The 23,996-nt window shown below is 39.3% G+C and overlaps 1 protein-coding gene across 2 annotated transcripts in view; it reads left to right on the top strand.

Annotated features, from left to right (window-relative positions):
- FRMD6 (FERM domain containing 6) overlaps positions 1–20,550 on the top strand; it is a 74,351-nt gene extending 53,801 nt beyond the window's left edge. Inside the window, exons 8-14 of one of the 2 annotated variants that reach the window (XM_012663823.1) lie at positions 2,111–2,176; positions 3,039–3,107; positions 5,973–6,147; positions 10,938–11,273; positions 12,389–12,520; positions 15,570–15,661; positions 17,535–20,550. In XM_012663823.1, the coding sequence (XP_012519277.1) occupies positions 2,111–2,176; positions 3,039–3,107; positions 5,973–6,147; positions 10,938–11,273; positions 12,389–12,520; positions 15,570–15,661; positions 17,535–17,819 (1,155 nt within the window). In that variant the 3' untranslated portion in view covers positions 17,820–20,550. The remainder of the gene's footprint in view (positions 1–2,110; positions 2,177–3,038; positions 3,108–5,972; positions 6,148–10,937; positions 11,274–12,388; positions 12,521–15,569; positions 15,662–17,534) is intronic. The other variant, XM_012663822.1, reaches the window with a different exon arrangement.
- The last annotated feature ends 3,446 nt before the right edge of the window (positions 20,551–23,996 follow it).

Here is a 23,996-nt window from a genome sequence, read left to right as displayed (position 1 = left end):
TTTTCACTCCCTTAAGAGATTTCATTTGTGACACACAATTTACATGAGAAAAGGCAAAAAAGTTGCATTTTTGACAACCGGTTTATATCTTAAAATGTATTATAAGTATGAATGATATGTTGGAGAGACTGTGGCCTTAGAATCAGGTATCAATTAGAAACTCTATGTCACTATTCACTGTTACTGGTGTCCCAGGCAACTACAACTGTAATCCTGAGCCATCTATTAGGTGGGAGTGATACAATGTACTTCACAAGGTTGGGAGGATTCAATGAGATAATGAATTTGAAATAACAAGGGTGAAATACCTGGAACATTAGTGAGTGCTTAATAAATATTAATTGCTTCTTGCCTTATTTGCCAGGAGGCTTGCTATTTTAACAAATCCTGTTAAGAAATAAAAATCAAACACCACATGTTCTCACTAATAAGTGGGAGCTAAACAGTAGATGCACATGGTCTTTAAGTGGTGTAATAGACTTTGGAAGTTAAGAAGGGGTGAGGGTAAGAGGGGGCTGAGGGATATCAAATCTTACCTATCAGGTACAATGTGCACTATTCTGGTGACAGGCACACTAAAAGCATTGACTTCAGCATTATGCAATTCATCTGTGTAACAACACTTGTACCCCCTAATATTTTGAAATAATTATTTAAAGAGAAAAAGGAAAAAGAAATAAAAATCTTTTGGTGAAGTAGATATCCCCAATTTGCCTTTTATGTAAAAATTAATTTTCAAATCTGCTTAAAGTGTGGTATTTCTAAATTGCATAGAAAATGACTCTTTTCTGCTTAAAACAAGATATTTAATAAAAATGTAACTCAATTAAATGGGAGAATAGATATTGTTACCTGATGGGCAGTTTTCGTTCTTTGGAGAAATCAAGTGGTAGCCATTGAACCTGCTTTACTTAGGGGCTGCTCATAACCTGGAAATACAGTAGACAAAAGGCAGGAAACACTCTGAGAAAATCATTTTCTGCCCCTCTCCCACCAGTACACACCTCGTACGTGAACAACCAGCATTTTTGTGAGCGCGGTCTTATTTTGGAAAGTGATCAGTACAGCCTTGAAAGGGAAATCGGCCTAAACACACACAGTGATGGGTTGGTTTCTCCTTTTAAACCTTATGCTTTATTGATGTAAAAATATACTAGTTGGAAAGAAACAGCCTAAATAGTGAAAATAGGCTGTTTTCTCTTTACTAAGCCAGCTAAGGGTATTCTAAAATTATTTCTTCCCATATTCATGGGAAAATCGACACTAAACTTAACAAAGATATGCACATATCCATTTGTTTTTGTTGAGAAATCTCTTAATGAAAATACTTGCGCAATTTTATTTATCTTCTTTTCTGAACTTCATACCTTGTATATACTTATTACATTATGAGCAGTTAAAAGATGTGGCCAAATTTTAGGGTACATTTTTAATTGTAGAATTTTTTTACTTATGCATGTTGTAGTTTATTTTTTATAGTTTATAGTTTAGCTGGTAGACTGTGTATCATATTGGCAAGTGATAATGGAACTTCTTAAAAATAAGTATTTCCAAGTGAACTGAAAAGTAAAGCTTTTACAACTTTATTATTTATCCTCATGAGAGAGTCTTAAATATTTAGTCAATTTGCCTCTAGTTTTGGCTTCAGGGCTGGGAGATTTGCCCAGTTTTAAACATACAAAATTTGATGCATCTCAAAATATAACTACTACATTCGATTAAAATTCTAATATCTGAGAAAAGAGTAAGCATAAGATGGAAGACTTAAAAAAATTAAATGATACAAAAACTGCAAAAATATTCTTGTTTACTAGAGTTCTCAATAACATAAATATTTAGAATATTGTCAGATATGAAAGTGTATATTATAGTGAAAACACTGAACTTTGAGATCTCAGAGATTTAAGAAGTATAGAATATACCGTTATTGATTTAATATGTGCCCATGATTTTTCTTAAATCTTATAAGAAACTAGGGATGTGGAAAGACTTGAGCAGTTATTTTAAGTCAAAAACTTTCTTATCCTGAAATTTCTCTCCATATTTCTTTGGTGCTGAATTATCCACTATAGAAGAAAATATACTTTTTCATAAAATCTTATTCCTATAGGATAAAAGGGAAATTGAAGCTTCACTGACCCTTGGATTGACCATGAGAGGAATACAGATTTTTCAGGTTGGTAAATGAGATATAAGTGTCAAATGCTATTGACCATGTCTTGCATTTACAGTGTGCCTGTGTGGTCCTGCCATAGGTTCAGTGGTTCATTTTCAGCCATTGACTAGTCATTTCCTACTTATCTAGAACAGATGTGGACGAACAGATGTGGATAAAGTGACTTAACCTGATCCTTGACAGTACTAAGTCCTCTGTAACAGAAAACAACAAGCCAAAGATTAGCCCAGGTTCATCACTAACAGATCACTAACAGATCATTAATATCTAAACATTTCTCTTGGTCATTGATTTTAAATATTTTCTTTTATCCTCTGGAGCATTTATAACTGTGGAAAGAAAAATGACATTTTAGCATGGTGCCTGGCCAGACGTTTTAATTTCCATTACACTTTTCTGATAAAACTTGTTCCTTGAGTAAGTAGTAACTGTCACCCTTAAACAGGTGGGATGGTGTTATCCTGCAGCCATCAACAGGGGAGAGAGAACACCTCTTTCTGCAAGACATAAGAAAATATAAAGATGTCTTATCTTTGATGTAGACAGAATATCCAGTTATGAAAGTCTGAGTGCTTTATCGTATCTCTTGAATGCCTGAGTCTTTTGGGCTTTTTATTTAAATTTGGGGATAGGCCAGAAGGAAAAACAAAGGGCCAGTTAATGCAGTCACGCAGGAACCAGAAGCTACAGACTTGTATCACTAATCTTTTTAATCACTATCTGCACTTCTCCAAAGAGAGTTGGGGACCTCTTTCAGATTTTAATTACTGTATTTTAGTTTTCTGGGAGAGAAATTAGAGCCCTTTTAGAGTATCTGTCATTTTTCCCATTAACTCTATACGCATTTTGATTCCTTCCGCAGAATATAGATGAAGAGAAACAATTACTTTATGATTTCCCCTGGACAAATGTTGGAAAGTTGGTGTTTGTGGTAAGTTTAAAATAACCTACTTTTTTAAAAAGTCTCTTCAGTTGTTTGTTTTTGTGGATTTTTGTTATTTTTTGGCTTTTGTTTTTAAACAACATTGTCTCAGGCACAGAAGTTGTTATTTTTAAAAAGTTGAAGCTGAAGATAATTTGCTTTCCTGTATGTGTATGCATATGTTATAACTCTTGGTACTCATATCAGTAGTGAACTTGAAATCAAAGAATCTTACAGCAAAAGAAATCACTAATTTTAATTTGTGTGTCTGGTCCCTACCATACTACCCTACATTATTCTGGTTGCAGAAGAAGTGTGGTGAGAAAGGTATAAGATGAGCTCATAAATAGAATTATCATAAAAAAGCCTGCAGCAGAGGGATTGGAAAACAGAAAGCCATAATCACAGGGTAAATTATTCTTAGTATGGAGGTTGGCCAGTTCTTTTAGAAGTTACTTCTTTTGAGCAAAGAATAAAGAGTTATATAAAAAGATGTTTCTATTAATATCTGACTATTTAAAACTCATCTTTTTAAAGAAAGATCTACAATTCTTAACAGGAAAAGTATTTTTATTTTTACAATATTGAAAATGATACACTTTCTTTTGTTAAAGCAAATTTTTCCCAGCTATTTCTCTATTTTGCCAGCTATGTCCATTTTTTGATAGAGTTCAAAGAATTATGGTTAATAATGTGCACATCTAGTGGTCATTAAAATCTGTAATTCTTTGTTAAGAAATAATTGGAAAAAATACACAAAGAAAGGAGGAAGATAAGGATTTATAGACATGTATTTCTCTCCTGTAAGGAAGATGGCCTATGTAAATAAAGGGCTGTATTGCAAATAAAATGGGGGCACTGACCCCACACTGCCCTGTGAGTCAAAGGACCTGTTTCTGATTTCATATTACTTTAAAAGAGCTGTTTCTGATTTCACATTACTTTAATTACTTGGGCACAGTTCAACCTGATTTCACTTTACTCATACATTAGATGGGGTCTGGCCTGCTTCCTCCTCACTGGCTCTTTCTTGTTCAAGCCCTTTGTGAAGGATCTGAGCTGTTTGAAAATGAGCAAATTATAACCCTACTTGCCCCTTTCATGTCCCAAATTAAGCAGGAATAAAATGCATTTATGAAATTGAGTTCTTTTAGGGTCCTGGACTCAGTGGTTACTGAATCTATAATAGTTGTGCATCAGTCTTATCTGAGGAACTTATTAAAGATACAGATTTCTGGGGTTAATGCTCCTCCCCCAAGAGATTTTTGACTCCGTGGGTCTGGGATAGAGACCAGGAATCTATTTTGACAAGTTTCCCAGGTGATTCTTCTTGCACCTAACCCAGCCCTGCCTAGCCAGGGGACCTTGAGCAAGTTATGTAACCTCTCTGTGCCTTGGTTTCATTCTAAGATGGGATAATTAGTCCTCCCCCATAGACCTATTGTGAAGATTAAATGTGTTAATAGGTGCTTAGTGCTCCATAAATGTCAGCTATTACTATTTCAGTATCAGGATCCACTGGTGGTTCCTTTAAAATCAAAAACCCAGAGGTTAAAAAATATCCCATCCCTGTCTAGGCAACACAAATCCATGTTGCTTTGTACCGAGTTTAAAGAGTGTAGTTAGAATTTGCCTCCCTGCCTGCTTTACCTTGCCCTCCGGCTGAGAACCATTTTATCTGAAATATTCCTTTTTGTAATTCTGTTGCCTTATTCGTTATTAGAAAAGTTAAAAGAATTCGTAAGATCTCATAACTGTAAGGAACTTTGCCAAACCCTCCCCCTCAACTTAGGACTTTATGTTAGTGATCCTAGACTTGAAGAATGAGATTCCTTCTGTCTCTGCTGATGGCTGCCCCTTCCCTTTCTCATCTCACCCCCCAACTGCCAGCTTCCCCTTTTGTCCAGCTAGAGAAGTTCTCCATTTTTTCTAAACCCTAAATAGATATCCTGTATTGTTTACTGTATTTATTTCTTTCCCAAATTTATCATAAACTGTAATTATTTTATGTGTTTATTTACCGTTTCTCCCACTGGCATGTAGCTCCATGAGGGGAGGAACCTTATCTGTCTCATTTGCTGTTATTGTTTCAGTGCCTAGCACAGTGCTTGGTACATAGTAAGTATTCAATAAATATATGAATGCATTCATCTCTTCTAGAATTTGTCATCTTGTTTGCTGAGTTAGGGTGTTGGAATTCCATTTGAGGGTGCCCTTCTTCTCCATTGTACAAATAGCCTCACTAGCCAGAGAATCCAAAGATATCCTTAGCTATCTTGTGTAGTGTTTACCGGGACCCTGGCTAGATGCTTCCCTGAAGCCATTTTTCCCTGAAATTTTTAGTAATCCTCTGTCCTGTGACTTTTTTTTTTTTTTTTTTTTTTTTGAGACAGAGTCTTACTGTGTTGCCCAGGCTAGAGTGCCATGGCATCAGCCTAGCTCATAGCAACCTCAAACTCCTGGGCTCAAGCAATCCTGCCTCAGCCTCCCGAGTAGCTAGGACTACAGGCATGCGCCACCATGCCTGGCTCATTTTTTCTGTATATTTTTAGTTGTCCATCTAATTTCTTTCTATTTTTAGTAGAGGCGGGGTTTTGTTCTTGCTCAGAGCTGATCTCAAACTCCTGAGCTCAAACGATCCGCCCGCCTCGGCCTCCCAGAGTGCTAGGATTACAGGCGTGAGCCACCATGCCCTGCCTGTCTTATGACATTTTTGAAAGGGAAAATAATAACTTATCCCTCAGAGAATTTTAAATGGAGCTTTAGACATCTATTTCTGAATCTGTAGTTATCTTTAGTAAATAAAAAATGAAGGGGACCTTGTCAAATCAGAGATTTTTCTTCTTGAATTTGATTCATGCTTTCCCTCCACAGGGTAAGAAATTTGAGATTTTGCCAGATGGCTTGCCCTCGGCCAGGAAGCTCATATACTACACGGGGTGCCCCATGCGCTCCAGACACCTCCTTCAACTTCTGAGCAACAGCCACCGCCTCTACATGAACCTGCAGCCTGTCCTGCGCCACATCCGAAAGCTGGAGGAAAACGAAGGTATTGCAGGGTCTCGGGGTGGGGAAGAAAATGGTGCCTTTGCACCTATGGCCTCTTATTCTGTAGCTGCATGAACTGGGGTTTTAAACTCCAGTTTAAAGAGAGAATGGGATTTGGGGACTAGGACTGGGACTGTCCGGATTTAGAGCAGCATTTCCATTTACATCTCAGCACTGTTCCAGAAGACAAGGGGCTGGGCTTGAGGGCCAGTTAGCATAGCACCTATTCATAATATCTGAGGTTACTGCAGGCATTTAGCTATCTCTCAAGTATAATCTCTTTAAGGTTTCCCCATGCCTAACTTGAAAATCCTTGCAAATACCCACCTTATAAAGGCACAGGGCAAGGGTTTATCTGCAGCTCGGATTTTATCTGCATCTCAGAGCTCTGTATATACAATGGCCTACCTTAGTCATATTATCCACAAGCAGTCTGGAATTCCTTCCAGTGTGAGTATTCCTTAGGTCAGAGTGATAATAAAGATGGGTCACAGATGTGTCTCCATCCTCTCTGATTGACAGCTGAGAGGCCTCCAAGTCTGGCCCAGCAAGAATGACAAAGAAGAGGGAAGTTTTTATTTGAGCATTTTGTCAGGTAGTTCTGTGGGGGCTTTGCTGAGATACAGATGGGGTAGAGCAATCTATCTGGGGCCCTAGAGTACTGGGCCCTAAGAAGAGGGGCAAGTCAGGATGAGAAGAACAGTGCAATGTGGGGGGCCTCTACCATCAGACTTCAGCTTTACAATGTTAATGTAATGGTTAGCCCATTATCTTGAGTTGTGACACCCTAGGGTTTCTCCATTTAACACACCCCAACTTCTAATCACCAAAAATTCTATGTTGCATATTTATTTTTTAATGTTTTTAATTTGTCTTGCAAATTCATGTTGTAGTAATTCTTTTGATCTTACGGTAATTCTATTCGATTAGATTTGGAGTATTTGCATGAATATCAGGATGCAGATTCATATCTTAGATTCATGGCTGAAACAAGTTTCCACCCCTCAGATCTTACTTTCTTACAGAAGCAAGACAAACACCCATTCTCTCTTAAACAAACAAAAGACCTTGTAGCAGTTTATGCTTCTGATGGATTTCTCTCAAAAACTATTTCTCAGTCCAAATGAGACCCTGTTTGGAGACTCCTGTGTAATTTAGTAGCAATTAGAACATGAATCATTCCCCCACTGTCTGCCACCAAACTGCATCTGTCTTTGGAGAGAATTGGTATAACTGTCAGGTGTATTGGCTTCCACTGCTGCCAGACTGCCAGTTCTTCCCCACAGTGACTCATCAGTGTAACAAATATATCTCTCCTGTGCTGACATGAATGCTAAGAGGAACTCAGATGGGGACAGAAACACCATGGGAACTTGTGAGGATAGGTGACTTAATTAGGCGCATAGCCCATAGTTTGCCAAGTCTGCCTCAGTCCTAAATGGCCTACATGGCACCTTGAGAAGTTCCTTTATTCCATCTGCTCTCTACCTGCAGCATTTTAGTAAATTCTTGTTTATATAACCTTAAAGGAACCCTTTAGAGCCTGAAAGAATTAATGACTTCCTCTATAGGTTCTAAGGTCAAATTACAAAGAATTTTGAGTTCTTAGAGGGGCAAGGCTTTGTCCATTGCCAAGCATAGTACCAAGTATATTTGGGGGCTTAAGTGAGTAGGTGTCTTAGTCTGTTTTGTGCTGCTACAACAAAAGACCAGAGACTGGGTAATTTATAAAGAACAGAAGTTTATTTTCTCAGTTCTTGAGGCTGCGTATTCCAAGATCAAGGGGCCAACGTCTGACAAGGGCCTTCTTGCTGTGTCATCCCATGGTGGAAGGTAAAAGGGCAAAGAGGGGGCAAGAGAGAGAGAGACTAAAAGGAGCTGAGCTCCCCCTTTTATAATGAACCCCTGCCTGCAATAATGACATTAATCCATTTATGAAGGCAGAGCCCTCGTGGCCCAATCATCTCTTAAAGGTCCCACATCTTAATACTGTCACAGTGACAATTAGATCTTAAAACGAGTTTAGGAGGGTGGTACAAACATTCAAACTATACAACAGGCAATGAAGGAATGATGAAGACACAAATTGTTAACTGGATCTTATATTTGGATGAATGTAGACAGATTTGGGAGGAATCCTTGTTTTCTTCTTCCAAAGAAAACATACTTAGTTTCTTCTACTTAGCAGTGCCTCCACATCTGAAGCAGGCCTAAAACCGAGTTTCTCTGGGCCAGCTTTGGCCTGAATCCAATTATCTTACCCACACTGAAGGACTCCATCATTTTAACAAGGAAAGCCCTTTTCTTGGCATCAGGTTAGCAAACAGCACAAAGAGAGTCAGTGTTTTTCTTAATTACATTTCATTTAGAGTCACCTTGTCTGAAACACTATTTTAGTATTTTATAGTAGAAAATGATCACAAGAATTCTTACATAGGGTTCAGAAGAGAAGGAAAAACATGCCTTGTGTCATTAAAAAAAAATTTAAGCCAACTTTATTCAATAGCTCAAGCTTATTCTTAGGTCAAGAGGTCACATTTACTACATTATATTCCAAAATCATGTATGAAAAACTTTGTTGTCTCTGGGCTTTTATGACAGAGAGAATAAAAAGAACACAGACATATTGATGATCCACACTGCTGACACCAGTGATTATCAGGCAAAGAGAGGTTGCGTTTTGTGTTTCTTACAATAATTCAGAATTATTTAAACGTTTCCCTCAATTTGTAACTGGGTGGTGTGAAGCTTCTTAAATGTTTGCAAAGGGTCTAAATGATACCGCACTAGGAAGGGAAGAGAAGCCAGCGGCATGGAACACTAAGGCTGCTGCCCTGACAAGGCGACGAGAAATATGATTTACGCTAGGCTCCTATCAGGTGGAAGGCAGGCTGGCAAGTACTTATCTTATGAATATAGAATAACTGTAATTGGCTCTGAACCTATCAGGAAGTTGGGAGTATAAAAGCTGTTTGTAAGGAGGCAGAAAAGCTTTTAAATGATTAGATTGACAATTGCTAATTGTCTTAAAGCTATAGAACTCCAATACCTTATAGACATTTTTTACTTTTTTCTCTTCACTTTCCACCCTTCTAAGGGCCACATAGCTAATTATCATGAAACTGCAGTGAATAGAAATTGTATGAGAATTGTGTAAGTCCCTTTAGCTCTTCATCTTCATCTCTACCCCAGTTGACTGTAGACGATAAGGGATCATTAGAACCCAGTCTGCTCCCTGAACGATGAGTTGTACTTGGTGCACTTTCGTTGTGAATGATGTGTGTGTTGGGCTCTGGTGTCGTTTCCAGCTGGCTCTCTGTGTGGCTACACATACTCGCCTTTGCGTTTCAGCCTGATCTCTTAGAACTGTGGGCCCCAACCCCCAGGCTGTGGATTGGTACCCACCTGTGGCCTGTTAGGAACCAGGCCACAGAGCTCCTCCGCACACCACCCCCTTCCATGGAAAAATTGTCTTCCATGAAACCAGTCCCTGGTGCCAAAAAGGTTGGAGACCGCTGCCTTAGAATGACATGAATGGGCTGGAGCCCAGAAATGTACACATAGCCTTCTCCAAAGCACTTTTTGCATTTTGCATCCTGGAAGGTGTGTCTGGAGAGCCTGTGGTGATTATACTTCATAGCTGGATTCAGATGTCAGGAGTGCAAGTATTTTCACTTAACCAAGAAACAAGGCAATTAAATCCGTTAACAGTCCCCTGAGAACCCAATTAGCCTGCTAGTTAGCGGTTTCTAAAATGATATCAACTTCACATTCCCCAAATGCACTCTCCATTTTTAACATTGTTCCAGTGTGTTATTTCTCATCAGCGTTAAGAAGGCAAGGAAGCTAAAATGTTTCTTTGTTTTAAATTTCTGTCCTGAAACACAAAAACATTTTTTGTGTCAGTTGTATACCTGCAGCTGTGTTGTAACTTTGTGCCTTCATGGTTAATTTAGCATTTGATAAAAGGGACTTCCCAATGTTGTGTCTTTGACTACACTAAGGAACAGCACTGACATTTTAAGTCAAAGAACAATTTACCAATCAGAGATCATCAAACCAGTAGTGATTACTGTGTTTTCTAAAGATGATAAAGCCTCATTAATTCAGCCTACATGGAGAAAAGGCAATCATATTAATGAAAATCTAAATTTTAGAATTTTTGCAGGAAATTCTCAGAAGAATAATTTCATTTTAAATTTTATTCAGCAGCTAGAGCTAAGCTAACAATGGAACAAATTGGAGCAAATGAACAAATAAAATGAAAGGCAATTAGCATAATTATATTTATTAAGTAGTCTTCTTTAGCAGTGCTTCTGAAATTATCTATGGAGAAGGGCCAGATTTTTAAAATATCTAATGTGCTATGGACTGATACTTTCACAAAATGCAAAATCACATTAGTGGCTGTCATGGCAATGTCCAATAGCTATGTAAGTTTCTAAACGTTCATTCTCAGTTACTGAACTTATTTTACTGTGGACCAGTAACAGTTTGCATACAAGAGGTGGTCTGCAACTGCACTTTAATAGCACTCTTCTTCTAGTGCCTGAAGCTTCAAAACTCTTTAAGTAGTTTAAATATTCCCCTCAAATCTGTTGTACTGTTTTTTTTAGTTTTCATTTTGCAGTCTTCTTCAGACAAGCTCCTATCTAAAGTATCACTACTTTCTAGTCACTAGATTCTGAGTGTGAGATTGTCCTTGTTCTTGTCTTGATGACTCACTTAAGCTAACCAGCTGCTCCTTCTGTCTTGGTTGAATATAATGATGAGCTGTGTTCCTTGCCACAGAGAAGAAGCAGTACCGGGAATCTTACATCAGCGACAACCTGGACCTCGACATGGACCAGCTAGAAAAGCGATCACGGGCCAGTGGCAGCAGCGCAGGCAGCATGAAGCACAAGCGCCTGTCCCGTCATTCCACTGCCAGCCACAGCAGTTCCCACACCTCAGGCATTGAGGCCGACACCAAGCCCCGGGACACAGGGCCGGAGGACAGCTATTCCGGCAGCGCTGTCCACCGCAAGCTGAAAACCTGCAGCTCAATGACCAGCCACGGCAGCTCCCACACGTCAGGGGTAGAGAGCGGAGGCAAAGACCGACTGGAAGAGGACTCCCAGGATGATGGTAACAGTACTGTCCCCTCACTGGCTCTTTTCTTTTTCTCCCCCAGTTTTTTCAGGTATTGATTCTGTAGAATGGCTATCTGGGGAGCAACTTTAAGTAGTAGTAATAGAGAAGAAGTATCTTGCCTTATTCCGTGGTGACTTGGTTGAGTTGCTTGTGTTTGGCTGTGAGCAAAGCATCCATCTAGTCTTGAACCTCTGCAGCCACAGGGTGGACGGTGTGGACCCTAAGTCTTAGCCGTTCATATGAAGTAAGAAGAGATTAGTTCTACAGCCCTCATCTCTGTGTTTCTGATTCCCGGAGTAGTAAGGCAATGGTTAGGACAGCAGAGTGGAGTGCAGTGAGAGTGATGGAAACATCTTGAACTCCTGGACATACACCCTCCCTACCCCTATAAAGATTTGAGTCCATGCCATTGAGTTAAGTAGGAAAGTATTTCTTATGTGCCTCCCATGTGACCAAAACTATCAGGAGTATAAAAAAATATATAGCACCTGGCTGCTAGGAACTTACTTTGTTTTAAACAGATTAAGACCACAGCCTATGTCAGCTGAACTTAGCATTCGTGTACCTCTTTTATATTACTTCTCTGTCGCAAATAAATGCTATAGCATTCAGGTTGAGGGAAAAGATATTGACTCTCTTAAGGAAAACTGCAGGACATATGTTTGGTTCCTATAGCATTTGTGTGGATCTCAAATCAAGTCACTCAGTGCCCTGAGAGTGGGCAGCTGTGGGAATGGGGAATTCTGTGGCCCACTCAGCTGCCTGTGTCAACGATCCTTGCTTTGGCATTAGGCAAACGGCTCATGAGTTTCACTTTGCCATTTGTCATTGCAGCAAGGTAGTACAGTTTTTCTTCTGTCTTAAAGAGTAAGAAATAACTGATAATTATCCTGGCATGAGAAGATACGTAGATAACACAGTAAACCTATGAAAAAGAGAACAGGTAGCACCTAGTTGAGAATGGTCCCTAGAGTTTCTTGTTGAAGAGTCTCATTAGTGAATTTATTTTCAAATATGAAAATTACATGGCCACCCTCAAAGTGTGGCTGTGGATTATGGTGGTCATTTCCCTTCATGTCATTAGACGTCTTTTCCTTCTTCCGTGTCAGAAATAGAGATGTTGGTTGATGACCCCCGGGACCTGGAGCAGATGAATGAAGAGTCTCTGGAAGTCAGCCCAGACATGTGCATCTATATCACAGAGGACATGCTCATGTCGCAGAAGCTGAATGGACACTCCGGTGAGCTCTTACGGGAAGTTCTCCTTAGGCAGCAGATTATTCTGGTCTGAGAAGCAGGTGCCTCAGGAAATAGAAGGGGTGGGGTGGGAGCTGTAGTTCAGAGAGAGGACTGGAATAAGAGCCTCTCCAGGTCAGTGTCATAGACTGCAGGATCCAGGGCCTTCTGCTGTTTTGTTTTATTTTTCCCACTCTGTTTTACTGGTACAGGAGTCTGGAAGAAAAAGTGTCCAAAAGAGTTGACCCAAAAAGAAACTTTTAAACTCTGTATCGGTATGAATTCTTCTAGAAAACATACATTCACTGTAATTTTAGTATAGGTTTATATAATAAATGCATTTCTATCTGTCTTAAAAAAAACAGGCAGCAGTATGGGCTTTGTTTTTAAACCTCAGTCACTTCTAGCTGCTTTTGTCACTTGTCATGAATTAGTCTCTGTTCTTTCGAGAAATGTGCCTTAGGAACCACCACTATTGAAGTGGCCCAAGTACATATTGTTCTGTCACTTCCAGCTTTGATTGAGCGAAAGACCCTGTTACAACTGGGGCAGCCTGTTGCTGCCCTGTCCAACATGCAGTCCCCAATGCTCAGTGAGCCTCTCCCGGAACAAGACCAAGCCACAGTCCCCATCGTCCTGGCACTTACTCTGCAAGAGCATGAGGTGCCTTTTATTTCAGAATCCCCTTTGCTAACCCGCAGAACTATGGCCTCCAGATGCTCTTCCAAGAACAGACCTGCCTGTGGCTGTGTAGAATTACTCTCCCTGAGCAACACAGACGCATCAGGCTGGTTGCTATAGACATGCTTAGAATTCACATACAAACTGTGGCCCTTTTTGCCCATTTGCTTTATGATATTGAATTTTCTTCTTGCAGATACATTTTCATATATATTAAATATAAATTGACAATTATATGCACATTATGGATGCATGAATAGCTCTATGTATAGATGTTTATATAAAGGAAATGGTCTAAAACAGTGTATGCCAGAGTGCCTGTGGGTAGGGGGGCGGATATGAGGGAAGCTGACTTGTATTATACTTTGTATTTATATTTTTCCACATTTAATTTTTGTAAGATTGTTGATTTTATAATTTTAAGATTATGAAATAAAAAAATTTAAAAAAATGAAATAAAATTTAAATAAAATAGGATAGCTGTGTAAGAAGATTGATATACAAATATGTTTATTGAAATGTTATAGCAAAAAAATAACAATGAGTGGTTAAATTACATTCTATTCATACAGTGGAATATTATATAGTCATTAAATATGAGATTTTCAAGGAATATTTAGTAACATAAGAAAGATAGGTAAGGAAAACAGTGGAAATTGTATACAGTATAGTCCAATTTAAAAATAAAAGTGTTTATGTGTATATAAAAAATAAAGAAAATACATAAAAATATTAATAGCTTTTTCTCTGGGTGATAGAATTATATGTGATTTTATTCTCTTCCTTGCATCATCCTACTTTTCCAAATTCTCTGTAGTTTGAGAATTTAAACATTGTCTTGAAAACATTGAGCTGAGGTGGAGTTGTGTTGAAGTATACCACTGTCCTTCGTTCTTGTTGAAAGAGTTGGTTCAGTGTTTTGAGCACCAGGCTCAATGCTGACTTTCTTTTAGTGGGTCTGGGTTTGGAGAAGATGATTTACAGGCCTGGTAGCCAGGGATACATTTATCAGGATATCCAATAGGAACCATACCAAGTGCCAACCAGTGCACAAGTCCACATGTTCCTATCAGGATTTGTTCAAAGGTTTAATGCTTTATAGAAGAGAAAGATCTTTCTATAGAAAGACCCTCTAGTACAACCATTTGTACTAAATCCCAAAACATGAATGTCACCTGAGAGTTTTTAAACTTATCTGCATGTAAATCAGAAATGTCTTCACATTTCAGGTTTAGATTGAACACTTAATATATTCAAAGCATATGCTAGACACTCAATCATTATGAGACAGCTCTAAAGAGTTAAGGGTTAGAACACAAAAAGTCATTCCTGTAGGTTCCTAGCAGTGGTTGAATAAAAATCACATTACTCAAGTTTCTTTTTCTATAAGGTAGAGATGGACTTTTCTTAAGAAACGTTTGGCCTTTTGGATCTAGGGTTTGACCTACTCACTTGCTTCATCTATCAGCAAGAAATACTTCAGTAGTGTTCACTTACACCTCCAGTTCTTGTTGATAATTTTACCTTCTAAAATATTTTTTTCTGGATGCTTCACTCACATGCCATAGTCATATAGGGAAGTGTCAGCCTTGGATTTCTGTTCCCCAAAATTTTGTGGGTCTCCCCTGAGCACTGAGGTGATTAGGGGCTCCATTGTTCTCAAAGACCCAGTACTGAATTTTCACTGCGGCCTCCCATTTTGGTCTCCTCCCTGTGGGATCGGCTGCAGGAGGTATGTGCCACAGTGTCCCCTCAGCCAAGCGGAGCTCCCACTTGCTGTGTCCATGTGCAGGCCCCATACCTCACCCTTTTCATGCATTTGCTATTGAGTTGTCATTAAAACTCTCCTGGGTAGGTGCTGTTATCGGCCCCATTTTATACAAGGGGAGCTGAGACACAGGGAGCCTAAGTGATGGGCCGGGACACACAGCCATTACTTGTCTGGGCCAGGTTCCAGCCAGATCAGTCTGACTCCAGAGGCCGAGCCCCCACAGTTCACCACTGCACGTCCAAGTGGAAAGAAACCTGGAAGGCTGCACCACTGCTCTGCAAGGATTAAGTTCAACATTGGTGATGTGTGGGAAGGAAATGAGGGGAAGCTTTATGAGATACAGTAAAGAGACTGTTCTATACCTACAGTCTTTGTTTTTTATTTCTAACTTCATCATAAACAGCGTAATTAGGATTTTATTTTAGAAAATTCAGACTCTAAACTCCTTTCTACGCTCTAACCCCACATTTACTCACTACCCTCTATTTACCGTAAGACAAGAGAGAATTTCATTCCTGGTAGTAGTATATGTAGGAATATGTAGCAAGAATTGTGAATAATTTGAAGAATTCATTGTTTTTTTCCTCTGTGTTTTGTTTCAGGGTTGATTGTGAAAGAAATCGGTTCTTCCACCTCCAGCTCTTCAGAAACAGTTGTCAAACTTCGTGGGCAGAGTACTGATTCTCTTCCACAGGTACTAAAGGAACTGAAAAGTTTAAATTAGGAACCGAAGTTATAGAAAATTTTAAGTAAGAAATTACATTTGTATTTATACAAATAAGCAAAAATTTAAAACCCTAAGAAAGTGAATCCTAACAGATACATACATTCTAGTTTTATTATGGATTTATTTCCATTTTATTTGCTGGTTCCACTTATCTTTGAGTTGATTATTATTTGGATACATTATATACTTAATTTCACACTTCATATAGGTGGGACACCTTCTGGTCTTCAGGCTTTAGGGTGTGTGTGTGTGTGTGTGTGTGTGTGTGTGTGTGTGTGTGTATTGATTGACCTCGGAAACCTGGGAGAATAATATTCTTGTCAGGTGTGTTATGGCAGAAATGTTTCCACACTCTGGTTATTCCATTCAGATTGAATTTTTAAAATATCCTTAGCTGGAGCATTTGACAGCCTTTGATCACTGGTTAAGCTATTAAAATGTCAAAAGATATAGATAAAATACTCTGAAAGTCATGGTTTCAGCATTTGGATATAATCTATAACTAATAACCTCTATTTTCTGAGCACTCTCTCCCTCCTCCTGTGCCTTTCTTTTATGGGCTTTCTTTGTGTCTTGTTGTTCTTTGTTTTTTGGGTTTTTTTTCCCCCCTTTTGTATGTGTTTTTCTCTTTTCTTTCTTTCTTTCTCTTATATGCTGGCTCTCTTTGTCCCTGATATTTTCCCCTTTTTTCTTTCCTTTTTTCTCATTTTTCCTTTACTTTCATTAAAGTAGCCTTAATGTGAAAATGATATTTATTAAATATTTTCTGAAAAGTCTGATGAGTAATGTTTAAAGCGGTGTGTGTAGCGTGGTGAGTTGGAGTGCAAGCTCCAGAGTCACCCCGGCTGGGTTGCACCCTGGCTCTGCCACCCAGTGTTAACTCTTACTGTGCAAAAATGTTTGTGGGGCGTGGCTGAGAATCAGATTCTACACCTAACAGCATGGGGAGAACATTTGTGTCTCTGCCTTGAGAGTTTGTGGGGATGACCAGATGATTTTATGTGTGAAATCCTCTTGGAGCCAGGAAAGACTGCATCAGTACAAGGGATCGTGCTATGCTGAGGGTGTCATTCAGATACTTTCTAGTAAAATGTCCTCCTGGAACTTTTGCGTCTAGCAAAAGCAGTATCTTATTCTAACAAGATTGCCCTTTATGGTGTTAAGCAACAAAAGTTAGAGATACAATGCCTAGTTTTCTTAAGTAATCTGGTGAGTATCGTCCATCCATGTAATTAACTGAACCATTTTTTAACCTATTTATATTTGCCACTAGCACCACCCCTTGGGATAATAAGTTCCAAAAGTCTGCTCTCTGCTAGCTAAAGCATTTGGCAGAACGGGACCCCCAGAAGTGTTCAGGGGCTGCTGCTTGGTCCTTGTGCTTGCCCACCTTTTAGCAGCAAGAACACTTTATAGCCTTATTTTAAGATAATTGCTTGATTTCTGAAATGCTAAGAATGGTTGGATTCCTGTTGTATCTTCATCTCTGTGCCTTGGATTATTTATCTGTAAAATGGGGGGAATAATAGCACCTGCCTCATGGGGCTGTTAGGGAGATTAATTGAGTTAATACATGCAGAGCATTTAGGTCAGGGCCTGGCACAAAGTAAGTGTTCAGTAAATGTTAGCTGCTGTTATCGTTGGTGGAGGTGGTGTAGACGTATTTCCCCACAGAGCCTTAGGGGCCTGGAAACCACATAGATTGGAAACCACTTTCTAACATACAAAGGTTACTTCACCTTTTTTGATTTTGCAGCATCTCTCTTTACAGGACAAACATGCTAACCTTTCGCTTTAGTCTATGCTCTTAAAGTTGTCTCAACCATCTCCTATTTTGCAGACTATATGTCGAAAACCAAAGACCTCCACGGATCGACATAGTTTGAGCCTTGATGACATCAGACTATACCAGAAAGACTTCCTGCGCATTGCAGGTCTGTGTCAGGACACTGCTCAGAGTTATACCTTTGGATGTGGCCACGAACTGGACGAGGAAGGCCTCTATTGCAACAGCTGCTTGGCTCAGCAGTGCGTCAACATGCAAGATGCCTTTCCAGTCAAAAGAACCAGCAAATACTTTTCTCTGGATCTTACTCATGATGAGGTTCCAGAGTTTGTCGTATAAAGTCCATCTGCGTGCAGCTGTACTGGCAGCCTGCTGTTTGCTTGAGGATGTGAAAGTCATGGGTTCTTTATTATTCGTGCCATATTTTCTTCACCACAAACATAGCTCTTTCTTTATAATATTTGTGATGGAAACAAAAGCCTTGAGACAATTGCACTTTAAGTATCACACAGAAGTAAAAGAACTACAGAAAATGTACAGGAAGACAAGTGCCCAGAAGTTCATTGACCTTTTGGAAGGATGTGCGCTTTACTGATTACCAAGCCTTCAGAGTATCCGACTGTGGTGTGTTTGCTCATTTGTCGTTTTTTAGGTCAGTTACACGTAATATCACACTTTTTATCACATGAAAGATGTTTTTAGGTTTGCTTGTAAATTTTTTTTTACCACTCCCTCATAGAATGTTCATGGTTAGAGGGAGGGAAGGAGGAAGGTTTTCTCTTCTTTTAGCAGAGAGACCATTGCCTAGTACATAGCCATTGCCCTCTCAGTGAGGCTGTCCCAGAGTGAACACTGATGAAGTGGGCAATCATGTGGTTCTAGCAAGCCAAAGATGTGCACGTAATGGAAGCACCTGCTCAGAGGTCCAAGAAGACATGAATTAAGCAATAACCTGAAGACTCTGCATGCTGTTTTGCCTTGTGACTCCTACACACCTGATCAGTGCTATGTCCTCCTCTTTGATCTTCCAGAAAGCTCCACAGTTCTGTTGAGTTTCTCATCCAAGTGACAGATCAATTGTGTTCATGTCATAATGCATTTTGTGGAGTTTGCAAAACCGGTTTCTGTTAAAACTATGGAGATATCTTAGAAAATGTTTGTGCTTGGTGGTGTTTTGTTTGTTCAGGTTTTTTTAAATACTCAAGAACAAATTATGATAATGTTAGTTTCTGCTTAACCAAAATACCCTAACTATGTGTATATGTTATACATATATGAATACATGGGATTGTGTGTGTTTATATGTGTTTAAAGCTTACTAAGTCTTCATTTTGGCTTCCATAACTATCTTGTGTACATGGAATTCTTTGTTTAGTATTGAGGGTATGCTGCCGAATGAATGATCCCTGCAGACAATCAGTTGCTGAATGTAGAGTTAAGAATGACTGTTTCCTCATGTGCCTTTGGCCATGATTCTCAACCCTGATTGTAGAACAGAGATTCGGGGGAGCTTTTAAAAAAATAATGTCTGGGTCCTCCCACCAGACCCATTAAATCAGTCTCTTGTGGTGGGACCCAAGTAGAGTTGCCTTTTAAAGTTCTCCAGATGGAGTTAATGTGCAACAGGGTTGAAAACCACTGATCCAGAGGGTGTCTTTTTGTTAATTTTGAAGTAAAAGTATACAGAAGATGTGGCATATGAGAAAGGGCCACTTACAGGACAGTTACCCGCCATGCTGCTGTTTAGACGTTTAATGAAACCAAGTCAGAGACTGAATTTATCAACCTTTTGATGTATAGTAAAAGCGTTGCTCACGCTTCAGGAGAGAACTTCATAGCACAATGTCTTTCTATGAGATGTTTCTAATGATTTAGTATTTTACAACATTTGTTTACCATATTTTGATATACCATTTTTTCTATCTGCCAGGTTTTATTAAAAAACTATATATTATTTTCTAAAGAAACAGTCATATTTTTGTACAAAACTATTATGTTTTCAGGTAACAAAGAAATAGAGTTAGGGTAAAGCAGAACATAAGCAGTGTTACCTGGGGATGGGAGTCAGTATTATAAAACAAATGGTGAACATACCCCACCTGTGCTGTCCCTCCTATGCTGCTGGGTCGCAGACATGTATGCAACATGCCTTGTCAAATTAGTTTCACCTGACACTTTAAAAGGAAAAAAATTCTATGGTCATGTAATTATTTTGCTTTTATCAAATGCTTTAATAGAACCAAAGTTGCGGATATCAGAATGTATAAAAGTATCTCAGTCTCTGTGTAAAAGGATAAAAATATGGAAGGATCATTTAATGGCTGTTTTACTTGTAAGTCATTAAATAATCCACCATTTCTTATAGATGATGCTTGAGACAGACAAGTCTTAGGGAAGTTTGTACGCTAAAGAGCCCAGATCATAATGCAGTGCATTTCCTTAGCTCTTAGAATTTCTTGCAAACATAAAGAAAAGGCATATTTAAGAAAGAAACATAAAGAAAAAAACATTTAATAACTATAAACAGGTAGTGCTTTATACTTTCTCTCTACTTTAGCGAGAATCAGGTCTTTAGGGTTTTGCCAGCATTGTTGGTGGTTTCGCACACCCTCTTTCTAATTGGATTTGTGAATAGTCTTGTGGGTTTTCAGAAATGAAACATGCTAAGGAACACTTTTGCTTTTCAATCCACTGTTTCCAGCAGAATTATATATATATGTAAATGAAAATCCACTTTGAATAATCTACATTTTTGTATTTTGAAATTGTTTTTAAAAATAAAAAGAAAAGTATAAAGCTGTTATTTATTCTGCGTTTCTTACGTATCCATTGCTATTCAGTATACCAGTTTGGTATGTATTGCCTCTACACATCTACATTTGTATTTGCAACAATGAGCTTTATATCTACATAAACTGTAAATAATCCTTTCTGTGAAAGGATCATCATATCAGGATGATACCAAAAGTATGTTTAAAAAAAAAAACCAAAACATTATTTTGTAATTATTTCTTATAGATGTTTCATGGTAAGATTAGCAGTCAATAAAGTTACTTTTTTTTGCCTTAAATTGCTTTTTTATTATTAGAGCTCTCAGTTAAGCAAGAAGCATTAAGGAATGAATGTTTTCTTTGTGTTCTTTCCTGCAATGGAGCATGGTAAATAAAGGTCCCATGTGATAGAACTCCAAGTAAAACAGCCCTCATGGTGACGATGGTAATAGCTGATGCTGAGTACTACCATGTGCCAGACCCTGTTTCATGAGTGTTAGAGTTGTATGTGTTTAATTCTCATACTCCCATAAGGCAGGTACTATTATTAAGCGAGAGATGAAGGAACCAAGTTTCCAAGAGGTTAAGTCCAAGGGGTTGTGGTAGTCAGCCACTCTTCAGTCCCAAATTGTGGGGCTGAAAGGACTCTACTTTTTAGAATGTAATAATTTTTTTAAGAGTAAAATAACTACTTTAAACCCTTAAAACAGTCATTATTGGACTGTTGGGTTTTTTGTTTAAGACAGAGTCTCACTCTGTTGCCTGGACTCAAGCGATCCTCCTACCTCAGCCTCTCCAGTAGCTAGAACTACAGGCATGCACCACCATGCCAGGCTAAGTTTTCTTAAATTGGTTTTTGTAGAGACAGGGTCTCAATATTGCTCAGGCTGATCTCAAACTCCTAACTTCAAGCAATCTTCCCACCTAGGCCTCCCAAAGTGCTAGGATTACAGGCGTGAGCCACTGTGCCCGGCCAGACTGTTGGTTTTCATTTCAAAACACTAAGTGGTTGCATTTAAAAGTATGCGTTCACAAGACTGTGAGGTCAGCATGGTATTAGAGAGAAAGCCCAGAGCTGAGAGTCAATAGACAGAATTCTGAAAAGCCCCAGCTTTCTTTCTAAAGGGAAATCCATTCCCTTCTCTTTGCTCCAGTTTGTTTAGCTATAAAGTGGGGATAATAATGCAAAGGACTGCTTGAGGAATCAAATAAGGTCTTAGGTTTAATATGCCCCTGATGACTAGCATGGGAGAAAGGAGGGCTTTTAAATGTAACAAAACGTTTAACTTATACAGAATAGAACCACTTGGTTATTTGGAAGCATACAGTCCAAAACAAAAGCTTTCTAGTGGTGTGTTTTGCAGAATACCTGGTAAATTGTAAGCAAGTTGGAGTCAAGGGAAGAAAATACTTAATACCTGGTCACCTACTATACATCTGATAATACACACACCGTGTCTAATCCTCGTAACTCTTCAAGGAATTGTCACCCTCATTTCACAGCTGAGGAAAGAGTTAAACTTGCCCAGTATCCTACAGCTAGTGAGTGACAGAGCGGAGTTTTAAACACGAATCTGTCTCCAAAAGGTTTGCTTTTTCGACTGCATACACCATGTTACCCATTGCCCTTAGAGAAAGCTCAGAACCTAACAGGGAAGACAGATTCCAGTTTTGATAGTGTGATAAATTTATTTTCTAAGTAATTTTTTGAGCATCCACTGGGTGCCACACATATACAAGGCTTACATAGGCTTTGCTTTGGCACAGAGGCAGTAAAGACCTGGAGGGTGGGAAATGGGAGGCAGGAAGATCAGAGAAGTTTTTACTAGAAAGAAGAGCCTTGAATGGGGACTTCTGGCAGGATGTGGTGAGGTACAGTTCACCCAGGCAAAGGCTCAGAAGCCAAGATAATGGTCGTTCAGGGACCTATGAGGACCTCAAGGGACTTTCTGGTTTGAGTAATCAATCTCCAGCCTAGTCATGAGAGGCCCTGGATGCCCAGATGAGGACACCGAGTTTTCTTCCAGACAGCAGGGAGCCACTGAAGAGAGTTACAAAAGGGAAGAGACATGTTCGGGGTTTGGGAGAAACAACGGGAGCAGCACTAACAGAAGGTTGGGAGGAATTTGGGAGATGATGAAGGTCTGCACTGAAGAGTGTAGTAGCAGAGAGGAAAGGAAAAGATTCAGAAGCTGTGTAGGAAGCAGAACCAAAGGACTGTGTGTTACACACACACACACACGCATGGAAGGTTGTCATCTAAAATAGATGCTACTGGAGAAATAGGCAATTTTTCCTTACTTGGCAAAGGCCTTGGGAAAACTAGAGATAACTTCTGCTTTATATTACGAATTTAAATCTACTCTGCATAGATTCTTTGAGTGTTAAAGCTTGGCATGATGGTCACAACTATTCTAGTCTATAGCAGTGGTTCTCAGCCCTGGCTGTGTGTTAGGATGACCTGGAGAGCTTCCTTCAGACAGTGATGATTGGAGCCCAGCCCAGAGCTTCTGATGTATTTGGTCTGGGTGGTTCTGCAGGTGATGATAATGTGCATCAGGGTTGCAACCCATGGGTCTACAGCTGAGCCCGAGCAATATAGACAAGCCAGGCTATCTGCCCTGAGCTAGCATGACCCACAGTTAGGATGAATTGGGTCTCCAGAGTGTCCAGGTATATTGCATTTTGTGAGAATGATATTTGTCTTTTGCCAATAAAGCTGTCAGTGGGCCAACGTTCGAGTACGGCACTCAACTCACCATTTCAGAAAGACTGAATACACCCACATTTTAGAGACCAGGGTGTTACATACATATCACTGTTTGGCTAAGTATGAGGGTAGGGTTTATGTTGAGTACCATAAAATGTTTTTAAATCTCCCTGTCATTGTTTTATTTGCCCTGCCATTTTTTTTTTTTTTTTTTTGAGACAGAATCTCACTCTGTTGCCTGGGCTAGAGTGCTGTGACGTCAGCCTAGCTCACAACAACCTCAAACTCCTGGGCTCAAGCGATTCTCCTGCCTCAGCTTCCTGAGTAGCTGGGACTACAGGCATGCGCCACCATGCCTGGCTAATTTTTTCTATATATTTTTAGTTGTCCGATTAATTTCTTTCTATTTTTAATAGAGACGGGGTCTCTGTCTTGCTGAGGCTGGCCTTGAACTCCTGACCTCAAGTGATCCTCCTGCCTTGGCCTTCCAGAGAGCTAGGATTACAGGCATGAGCCACCACGCCTGGCTCCTGCCATTTTTTAATGCTTTATAAAAGTTGATTCCCACACAGAGGTATAAGGAAAATAAATAAGCTAATTTCACCCAGCCCTTTGATTCTTAAGACATGTATTTTGAGTTAATGGAGAAGGCTGACCTCTGTAAAGTCCTGCTCAGATGCTATGAGCCATTGTAAGTGATGAAGTTATATACTCTTAAGAGATTAATTGAAGGTCTATAAACATGACACAGCTATAATTAACCAGCTCATTACTTAGGATGGGTGTTTACCCATCTGGTGTCAACTGTAGTCAGCTGAGGTCTCCTCAATTTATTATTGTCATTACTGCAAGAGATGTATTTCATAAGAACAGACAGTTCCCAGCTTAGGAAGGAAGACTCAGTTCCAAGTTTGCTTCTAAATTGGTTGGTTGACATTTAGAACACATGTCCCCAACTTCCCTAACTGGCCCATAAATGCCTGTTTAACCCAGAGATATTATTAGAGATGATTTTCTTTCTGTGAATTAGTAACC

This window comes from Propithecus coquereli, unplaced genomic scaffold (assembly GCF_000956105.1).
Source record: "Propithecus coquereli isolate 6110/MARCELLA unplaced genomic scaffold, Pcoq_1.0 Scaffold83, whole genome shotgun sequence".
In the NCBI taxonomy this organism is placed as follows: Eukaryota; Metazoa; Chordata; class Mammalia; order Primates; family Indriidae; genus Propithecus; species Propithecus coquereli.
This window is presented reverse-complemented; position numbering and strand designations above follow the sequence as displayed.